Consider the following 11,665-nt stretch of genomic DNA (forward strand, 5'->3'; position numbering starts at 1 on the left):
ATCTCAAAAACATCTTTATATGTCTCTCAATTTTTAGATAGTATAGTAAAATGAAACTTCAATCAAATATTTTGAGCAAACGCTTATTACCATGTAATTATGGAAATCGTATAAGCTTTTTATAATAAATGTATGCATGTTACCTCGTATATGTTAAATGTGTCATTTTGTATACCATCAATAAACCTGAGATGTTGAATTGTTTTATGTAAGTCGTTATTGAATAATATGTGAAGGGGTTTTGTAACTATACACGTCATTAAATTATGTACCCCGTTTTCCGAGTAGAATGCGTTATGGTGTCTATATGTACCTACATAAAATATGCTACAACACGATTAACAGCGAAAACTTTCCACGTCCGTGATGTGCGTGTGATTACGACGGAATATACGGTAACTTGGGTTTAATAATATGGTTCATGACATTGCCGTACTGTACGGTGTTTACAAAAATGAATAGACCATCGTAAATCGTTTTTCCGTCAAACACTGCAACATACTATTATTTTTTATATGGACACAATACAAAGGCGTTCAAGTCTTGGCATCTGACCAGCCACCGGAGCAACCTCACACAATTATTATTATTATTATTATTATTATTATTATTATTGTTATTAGAGTATACGAACGTTAACTGTATCTCTATTACGCGGGGTAAAGTCGTCCGCGGTCGCAATAAACATATTATTATCGTTATATTATGTGTAGCCATCTTCGAACAATACGACGCATCCATAAACGAGTGAGGTGGAAACGGTGGATACTTCGTTCGGGACGATAAAGTTTTCTCGAGGATTTGGACGAGACGGTTCCGCAGTTTCGCGGGAAGGAATTCGCCCCCCCCCCCCTTCTCGCCACCTCACCACATCTCTCGGGGACACGTTATATTGTGCCATGTATAATATATGTATATAATGCAAATAATAATAATATGCAATATTATTATAGTGTGTCGTCTCCGTTGCGAAAACCATTTACGCCGACGGCTTTAAATCGCGTTGTTTACAGGAGTATACGAGCCAACGTGCAGTTATATAGTTTTATATGTATATACCTATACCTTTTAACGGCTGCATCGTTCAGCAGCAGCTGTAGTTATTATGCACTTGTTGCAGTCGTGATCACATCGTCAACACACAGTGCGGAAGAACGTTAACCACGAAGCTAATAGTTATTATTGTCATTAATGAATAATTAAACACGAAATTGACAATTTCATTTTCTTCTCGCTGACTGTACAGTGTATTACAGATGCCAATGGATTTTAAAGCAGCACCAAAAAACATTGAAAAAAATAGCGTATAAAATAAGGTTCAATATTACTTATTCATCACAGGACCTAATGCACTGGAGCATAATTTTGAAGGAAGAAAAAGGTCAATCCCTTACTAGGCGAAATTATACTCTCGGCACTACTCCTTACATAATATACATCATAAAAACCGTACACCCATTTAACCTGTGTGTTTAGCCTTTACATTTGTCAAATTATATTTTAACCAAGAAAGGTATAACCAACGTCCAACATTATACATTTATATCTAAAAGATAAAACTTAAATTAATTGAATTGGAATAATATTACAATATACGTCAATGTCTTACTATATAATATTACGTACCAATATATGTTAAAGTAAATTGTCCATAATAATAATATTAATGTATTATATTAACGAGTATATGCATCGTTTCAAATATTTGAAACCATGTTGTAGTATTATATTATCACATTCATATGATTTTTAATATTATACAAAGATAGTTTTTTATAGTTTTATTATAGTTCTAAAAATAAATTAAAATGTAAATATGAGTTTCTGAGAACCTTTCCACACAACGGTGTTGTACAGCACCGTTGAGCGTAAATCGACAATAATTGTTTATGAGCGACAATAGTCAGAATTTTTCGAAATTCGTCAAACTCGTGAAAGTTATTTTATTAGGTTATTTATTATATAGGTATTCACTGGACAAGTCCTTGTGTTCATTATGAAAAAACATAACAAAATATTATAGAATATGATGTACAAGATAATATTGAAGTTACTCAGTAAACAATTAACGAGTGAGTGTTGTAATAACAAAACTGCAGAATACACGGAAAGAGTATTGTGTGTAGACTCTAATACGAGAATTCTTCTACCCATAGATCGCCAATGTAAATATATATGTATATATAATAATACGTACATATTCTTTTCCATGATTTTTCATTTATAGAACTATTTTATTAGCTTATCTTACACCAAAAATCAGTGATATGCCGGTGATATCCATTGATAATATATATATATATATGTTTATCATCTATATCATTAGATCATATACACTGGATAGAGCTATGGTTTAAAATCTTGAAGCATAGCTGTTCGTGCCCGAAGTCATCACTGAGCATGAGCAAAGTATATGATCTAAGCATTCAATACCTAATCGTCCTAATCAATATAACACATAATTGTTCCTTCCCCGTCCCGCACGATCTATTTCATTCTCACGCATGCGCAATAAGTACTTCGGGCATGAACAGGTCTGCTTCAAACACGGACTACGCGTCATATACGCTATAGCTCTATCCAGTGTGTATGATCTAAGTCTAAATCTATATCTATATTATCTATTATCTCATTAGTCTTTATTATCTATGGTGATATCCACTGTTAATCTTTAAACCGAGTGTGGTATCTCTCGTTTTTCCGTGATAACAAACATTATTGCATATCATGCAGATAAGTGTTTTTGTTTATTCCACGACCAAACTCAAAGACTACTAAGGTGAGACATGTTTTCGAACCCAATAAGTTTTCCAATTTTCCATACTTGATACTTCAATATAATATGCAGTTCAGAGGTTGTAATTCAGGAAAGAAAAACACTATAGTCCTAATGCTGAAAAAAGTGTAGGTACCTACTTGCTTATTTACTTTATTGTCATAATAAAAATGGTAAGAAAATAATTATTTAATAGGCAAATGTATAAATACTACCTAGTTAAAAAGTTGAAGTTAACTTTGTTTAAACTCGTATAAACTGAACTACCTAGTTAGTTGAATTTCTAATTAACTTAAGAATTTAACTATAGCTAGTTAAATTAAGTGGTAAATTAATTTGGCTTTTCCAATTGATTAAACAACTATCCACAAAGTTAAAATTAAAAATGTCTGGTTTTAATGGTGTTTTTACACTAGATAATCACTGTACACACAGTTTTAAACACAATAAGTAGGTTAATACTATAATGTTAGTGATAAGTCATCACTGATAACTATAATGAAACTATAATTTGTGTTATGTTTCTTAGTAAAATATTACTATACATTTGTATATAGATAGGTATAATTACAAAACACTCTTTATATGATTTAAGTACTGGTCAAAAAAGTAGATTAACTTTTTTTAAATTGAGTTAATATGATAATATTATTTCCCATTTTAACTTTTAGCTCTTAGCGAATGTAATTTATTATTTGCTAACTACTAATTTCCAACTTAATGATCTCGCGTTAAATTATAACCTAACTAGAGTTAATTATTTTCATTAACGTTGCTTAACTTTGCCTATAGGTTACATACGCGATATGTAATTTCCTACCTACTACCTGCCTACCTGCCTTATGTCGGCTTAGTTTCGGATACTTCCACGCGTCGGAGATTTGGTTTGGCGGAAGAGTCGCTTATATTGCGTAGGTGCTCGGCGGTGTTGGCAGAGGTGATAAACTTACTGCGGTAAACACAAACTGAATTCGTAATCGCCGAAAACCGGCTGTGTATTGTAATTGTTTGGCGCGTGCGTTAATAGTGTCGCAAACAATGGAATACGTAATATAATATGATATGAAATGATACAAGCATAGAAAGTGGATATATAACTCACACGTACCTCCGTACATATTATACATAATATTAAGTCCCTAACGAGTCGGTGCACGGTGCACACGTCACGCCCACAGACCGCAGACACGCGAGTTCCATAATATACACAGCTCGAAGGCACGATGTAATATTTTACTAGCAAAGCTGAGGGTTGACGACTGCGAAGCATTAATACTCTGGCCTGATTCTTACAAATTTTCCTTACCTTTACAGTATCCTAGTCTATGCTGTGGTTAATTCACCTGAATACCGACACAATTTTTTTATTAATTAAAATCGATTATCAATGCATTTATATGTATATTTAATACGCAAGTATATTTTGCATTTATGTCTGGCTTGATATGTGGCAGTATTCGTGTATCACGGAATCGTGTAATGTATACAATGCTTAATACATGTATAACGTATTCTTGAGCCAACATAGTAGATATATATTTAAAAAATTATAATTATGAAGTTATAGAAACGTTATACAGAATTTTTTTTTTTTTTTGCAAGAGAAATCATGTCGATATTCGTTGTGATATACAGAATATAAGATTCGCTTGAAATATTAATATAGTTTATTCGAAGTATGCAGAGTCTATAATTGTATATGATATAGAACGGCAAATGTTATGAATCGGGTGATTATACAGAAATAGCTGAAGTTCATAATAGCATAGATTAAATATACTAGTATATTTAATCTATGATAATAGAGACTGGCAACTGCAGAACTAAAACCTTTACTGAACACACAATAGAAAAACAGGCACTGACCTATACAATATTTATATTTTTCATTAGTTCGGTGGCATTTATACAGTTTTTTTTTTAATTTAAATTTATCATTATTAGGTACTTATTTAGCTGTTGCCTAGTATGAACAACAAATAATGGATACTACGGCGAAACAGTAATCGGACCTCAGACTAGAATCATTAAATAAATATAGACAAAATCTTTTTTGAAAGAAAATAACAATACTCTACAATATATATTTGATATATTATATTCAATAATATGTAATTCGATGTAGGATAACTGATAAGTAAACCATGTCTTTTAGTTCATTTTTCTACTTAAAGAATAATGGTCAAGATTTATTCCAGAGGTTATTCTTGTCTCATATCCATTTGAAAATAACCTCAATAATGCGTTTAACTTAAATTCATATTTACTTTGACAGTTATCATTTTTATATGCAAACATTGAGAATTAAGAATATCATATGAATATAATATTTATCTAAAATTTATCTGACAAAAGAGGATACTCCCTTCCCCTCCTCTAAGTTAACAACAATATTATATTTACAATGTATTGCATGACGTATTTATAAGTTATAACAACATCTACACAACAAAATATAAATGTATTCATTTTTATTCACTAATCACTATAAATATAATTTAAAAGTATTCTAATCAGTTGTATTTACTTTTCTATAATTGCTGTAATAAAAATTTTTGAAATTTTGAAATTATTGGATTAATCAAATGTTTACGTTTTCAAACTAGGATATTATTTTTACCATTTTTTTTAACGATCAATAATTTTTCAACAGTGTACATGACACGGATGGTTCGTTTTTCGAGAAATATAGCAGCTTACAGTGGAAATTGGATCAGAGACGATTGCAAATGATCAAAGACAGTCGGCAAGATGAGTGCCCTCCACCTGAACACAGCGTCGGAGTGATACCACCACCTGTTTCAAGTATTCAACCAAAAGAGGTAATTTGGTTACTTAATAATCTTATATTTTCATGGGAATCAAATCTAAGATTAAAAATCAACATAGAATAAAAATGTTTGATTAATTTAAAAAAATAACTTAACAGTTTGGAGTATTATAGTCGGGCTCTCAAAAGTGTATATTATTGCAGTAAAAAAATATTATGCACCAAAAGAGATGTTATATTCTTAAAAAAAGGTTATAATAATAACAGTGCATGTGGGTCAATATTTGTACAAATAACACAGACACGACCTGTTTCTGATAGGGTTGATTTGAAATTGGCTGCAAATTGCAATGTACATTGATATTCGAGTCCAATAAATAGCATGTCTTAGAAGCATTCAGAGCATCTGCATTCGCTCTGCACAAAAAAAAATGTGGTTTAAAACCTGATAAAATTCTCTTTACAAAACGTGAGTTGAATTATAGTGTAAAACGTAAAGGTGGATGTCTGGTGGTGCAATTAGTTCAATAGACATTAAATCTTGTTTTGATAATTTTTTTTCTGAATAATTTTTAAGCTAGAAATAAATCAATCGTATAAACGTTAAAAATAAACTCAAGTCTCACACAGGTAAATAGGCATATTATGTTAACGATAATTAATTTAATGTATTACACATTCATAAATTCGATAATATTCTATAGCTGTATCTCGTCATAGATAAATAAACAGCATTCAAAGTTATTATTTGACAGAGGAAAAATATTTTTTCTTATATGTAATTTATATGTTGGTATTGAGTACATGTCTTAAAATGACAAATGAATAATGATTCACCATATTGCTGAACAAATGTTCTTCTTGGGCGGATAGAGGTGTTTCATCTGGATTTCACAAGGAAAAGCACTTTGGCGGGATCTGGTTTGACATGTCAAAAATACACACAATCGAATTAAAACAACCATGTACTGTAAATTAAAAATTCACCATTTTTACCATAACAACAATAATTACTATTTAAAATAACCTTATTTTACCTTATTTCTAGGGTCTAGAACTTGAATATTACGAGTTAAGAGCGAATTAATCACTGTAAATAACTTTAAAAAATATGACAGTATTAAATCATCTATAATCTTTAGTTTGAGCTAACAGATCTGATTTTTCTTTCAACCATATTTCCAGTTTTCACTGTAAACTGTGTTTTCAGTGTTACACAATCAATGCAAACAATTAAAAATTTTAGAATTCCTGATTAATACATATAAAATACAAATGAGTATAAACATTTTAATGACTGAACAACTATTAGCTAGAATTTTTTAGAAAGTACATACACATTTTCAAAAAATGTATCCATAAAATAATTTATTGTAAAAAAGGAGGCTCCTATTTCAATGACAGTAGTTTGCATCTTCGCAGAATACTCCTTAATTAGTACAACAATTAATATAACGAGTTTGAAAAAAATGTCTTTAAAAACCTGTATTTAAAAATTCCAGGGTTTGAATAAATTCACAGTTAAATGAATTAAATGAAGGTGAGAAATAAGCATGCTCGGTGAATCACTCTGTATATTATTTACATCATTCATTAAAATAACAAATCCGATAACAACTAAATAATTCATTTTTGAAATATTTTATTCAGTTATTTTACGTTGTCATTAGTTTTCATAAATCAATACATTCTAGATGATGAATTATTTTAATTATGTTTCAACTAGCTTACTGTTTTGATTTACGAATAAGTACACTTTATGATTCATTCAATTTAAAACTGACTTATCTTAAAATTTTATAGTAACGTATTATGCTTGTATAAACCCAACCAATTTCTAGTTAAAAAGATAAACAATATTTTTATTTTAGACTTTTAAATTAACTGATTTAAAAGCAAAATATAAAAGACATTAAATGTAAAACTTTTTAAACTATAAGATGCTGACTATAAATAATAATTAAAAACTATAAAAGCAACACATTCAAACAAATCCACAGACTGACATTTGAAAAATAAAATAATAAACAAAAGTTTTAGTCAATATATTTCAGCGTGCATTTGTTTATTGCTCTATAACTTAAAATTAAAGAAAATGTAAAACTAGTTAGTTAAGTGATTTGGATGAGAACCATTACATTTACCTAGTCGCTCAAAAATTACAAATTGAATATGAGTACCTTCTTCTTTTTTTTTTTATTGAAAGTTTGTTTGACAATAATAGTTTTGACAGTTAAAATATTAGGATAAAAGTGAAATTTCAAGAATATGAGTCATATAATTACAACGAAAAATACTGTTTTTTGCATTTTTTTTAACAATGCACAGCAGTATAGCCATTAAAAAAAATATGTCATCTTACTATCTTTATGCATATACATCTAATAATATTGTAAACATACTATATAATTAAATATCAGTATATTACTATATTATTACTATATAATCATACAATCACAATTATTTTATACCTATAGAAGGAATACGTACTACTTTTGATTGCCAAAATATAACTCACAAATGTAATTTAACTAACTGCCTATTATTTGGTGTCTTATCATAGATGGAAAACTTATACATGGATGTTTTGTATACAATAAAGTACAAAGTTGGCGCTGATACAGAACTGAGTGCACATCGAGATCAACTATACGTTTACGCACAAAAAGCATTCGATGTCACACCCGAGCAGCACAGACGTTACATGGCCATCGTGCACGAGGAAAAAGTAATTTTTGTTTCTTTTCGTGTTATTTTATTATTATTTTTGAATGGTATAATTTTACAATCATGTTCGCGTTGAGAACATTAATTGCCACCGGGAAGTATAGTACCCTACAGGGCTAACTTACTATCATTGACGAAATCTTCGACAAAAAAAAACCCCAGAAAACGAGGCATTTTAATTGGAGTGTAAAATGGGTACTAAATTCCTCAACGTACGTGCTTTGAATGGATTCCAAATTTTCCGAACAAAGCTTATAGTGCTTAAAAGCTTTTATTTTATTTTATGATTTAGTTCAAGACGTTTATAAGAAATATTTGAGTATATTTGAGTGTTTTTTTTTATGTACACACTAATTCATTGCGTACTGCATATAATTTGTATATAAAACAATTGATTTTATCCATAGCAGCCGTTATTTTGTTTTATATTATAACAACATCATATGTAATGAAAATTAAAAATCTGATGATCCAAGTCTTTTACAAATAATTTTCACTAAGTTCAAATTATACTAGTAGATTCACAATAATCCAAATATGCTGATGTAGTCAATGCATAAGTTTATATTATCACATAAGTTATATTGTTTAAATTCGATATTCTAAACTTTGGAACGTTATATTTATGGTTCAAAGAGTGTAAAAAAACGATGGTATACTCTGGGTGTTGCAGGGGCGTAGCGTGCATATAAGCACTGTAAGCATTGCTTACACTTTAAATCAAAAGAAAAAGAAATTTGATCAATCAAGTCTAATAGATACACAGGTACATACTACCCCTATCATATGTTATGATCTGGATCACTTTATTATATCGGATTAAATCTTTGCTCGTGTTTTTACTCTAAACCGATTTATTTATAAGGTTTATTTGAGCGACCAAAATCTAGGATTTAACGAATTATTACAACATTAAGACAAATAATAATTGTAGTTCTTATTAATTTACTGTACATGTATTTGAACTAGTTCCAAACTAATTTCATGAGCTTCAACTTTCCAAAGGCTTAATCATAGACTATAATATTATAAATGACCTAAGGAGTTAAAGAAGACAATATCCTGATCAGAGGGCCGATCATAAAAATTATCGATCACGTTCACAGACATCTGTCATACCTAGTATTTTCGGTTCATGCCAATTGTTTTTAAAATATATTATTAATATATTAATGTATGTACTAATACTTAATATTACTATTAATGACGCACCAAAAGTAGCAATATTACAAAGTAACAAAAATATAAGGTTTACTAATTACTACGCTATTGAGTCTCCATTATGAAGTTTTCAACATTGTGCATTACGCTGTTAGTTTGGTTGAATAAGTTTCTATTAATATTATATTATGAATTGTCCAAAAATGTAATTATATTTAAAATATTCCTGTAGTTTCTAGGAATACTTTAAGTTAACATTCATTTGAATAAAGTATTCAACAAAATGTTGAACATCATTGCGTAATAGCTGAATTTCTACCAAATATAATCATATTTATAGCAAGTTATTTACTTGGACAACTGTATAAGATTATTTGACAGGCTAGTTAGGCCGTTCTGGGAATAATAAAAATGTCAGAATATTATATCACCTCGATTGACCCTGACATTCTTTGTTTGAATTTATGTCTCAATCCGTCTAAAGTCGTATTTTTGAATTTAAGCATCTCAAAGTTCAAAATACAATGAAGTATAAATATGTTTATCTACAGTACATATACCACAGGGATAATATCTGTGTACTTTTAATAATATAATGTTGTAACTAAATTTTATGTAATTAAGGTAAAATAAGGGAGATGAAAACAATATGATAATTATTGTGTATTTTTTTAAAAATATATGCTTATATTATACGTAAATCAAAATTATGGATTATAAACTTTTTTCATTGCCCGAACAGGACACGGTCGACACGTAATCTCTAGTATTTTATTTTAAGAACCAAGTATGGCAGTATATTTTGCACAAGTTTAATGAGGGAATTTGAACTCCTGAGGCATGAATCTTCAAATGTCCCCGTTTTCTCTATTATATAATAGATAGTATTGTAGAACTCAACACATCTCGTTATCGACTTGTTACGCCTTAACGCCACATCGTCAGAAACCCTTTTCACCGTCATTATTACGTTAAAAATGTACAAAATATATTGTGTATTGTAATGGCATTATTCTTGTATATTTTCTTTAACAATATATATTTTGTTTTTTATCCTTTAGCCTCCCATAGTGGTGCTTCATGTGACGGTGGTCGAAGCTGAAGGCCTGGAGGCGAAAGACGCTAATGGTAAGTTAGGAAATAAAAACTTAGATCGTATAACAGTACTCATCTTTCACGACCAAGTTGTTTCGGAAGTATGTTTATGGCATAATATGGATGCATGAATGTGGGTTGTTTGACGCACCCTATATGCCAGTTATAATATGTCAGTACTGTGGAATGTGGTTCAAAACAACAGACAGAGATTTTTATACAGACAATTTAATAATTACTTGAGATTAATTTCGAATTACTTTTTTTTTTCTAAACACTAATATAAGACGGCGCTTGGTTAGACAATATCAGTACACCTAAGTGTTTTTCTCAAGATGGTGGTATGAAAATATTATTCTCTCAGTAAAATTGAATGTCAATTAAAGTGGTTTTTAGACATAGATTTACAATGATCCTTATTCAACTACATTTTCTATTAAAAAAGTTAAATTGTTAAGACGGGTAAGGGCCATTTTAAAATGTACTTATCTTTGATCATCTGCTCACACAGTCAAAATATGTACAGTTTTATATAAAATTCATTTAAATTTTATTTTTGTCACCTAAAATAAAAATATTTTCTGTATTTTTTTTTATAATCGTATAAAAAACGAATGTATTAGTTGAAACGAATCTACTTGTATGCCTGGACAAAATAATTTCTTGTTGAAATTATGCTAAAATAAAGGACATCCCTGTCTTATAATCATTATATAATCGATATCATATACTTTTTTAAAAGATTTATAATAGTTGTTATCGTACATATCTACATATTCAAACTTCGAATACCCTTTTTATATTACATGGCAGTATTGGTATAAAACTATGAAGTTTACTAAAGAAGAAATTAGTTAAACCATTCTCGTTTGTGACATACAAAATTGTAACTACATATTATACTACTTCTACTATTCAAACCACAAAAATAAATACTTAAAATTAGGACATGTTTTGAATGATGCTATATTTAGTATTCTTCGTTCTAATCTCATTATGAATTTAAGTTGTTATCAAACTTTCAAAGGAAGGGTTTGCTAGGATACCAACATTTAGCTCTTAGTTGAGCTTACATATCATTAAATATAAAACAATTACAGGAGAAGATAATTCCTCATATACATTTTACTCATACA

The 11,665-nt window shown here is 29.4% G+C and overlaps 1 protein-coding gene across 1 annotated transcript in view; it reads left to right on the forward strand.

Moving 5' to 3' along the window:
• The window catches only part of LOC111040007, a 112,329-nt gene extending 101,654 nt beyond the window's left edge, over positions 1-10,675 (forward strand). Inside the window, exons 4-6 of the mRNA XM_022323693.1 lie at positions 5,430-5,598; positions 8,110-8,274; positions 10,496-10,675. Of these exons, the coding sequence (XP_022179385.1) occupies positions 5,430-5,598; positions 8,110-8,274; positions 10,496-10,660 (499 nt within the window). The 3' untranslated portion in view covers positions 10,661-10,675. The remainder of the gene's footprint in view (positions 1-5,429; positions 5,599-8,109; positions 8,275-10,495) is intronic.
• The last annotated feature ends 990 nt before the right edge of the window (positions 10,676-11,665 follow it).

Source organism: Myzus persicae, unplaced genomic scaffold (assembly GCF_001856785.1).
Source record: "Myzus persicae strain clone G006 unplaced genomic scaffold, MPER_G0061.0, whole genome shotgun sequence".
In the NCBI taxonomy this organism is placed as follows: domain Eukaryota; kingdom Metazoa; phylum Arthropoda; class Insecta; order Hemiptera; family Aphididae; genus Myzus; species Myzus persicae.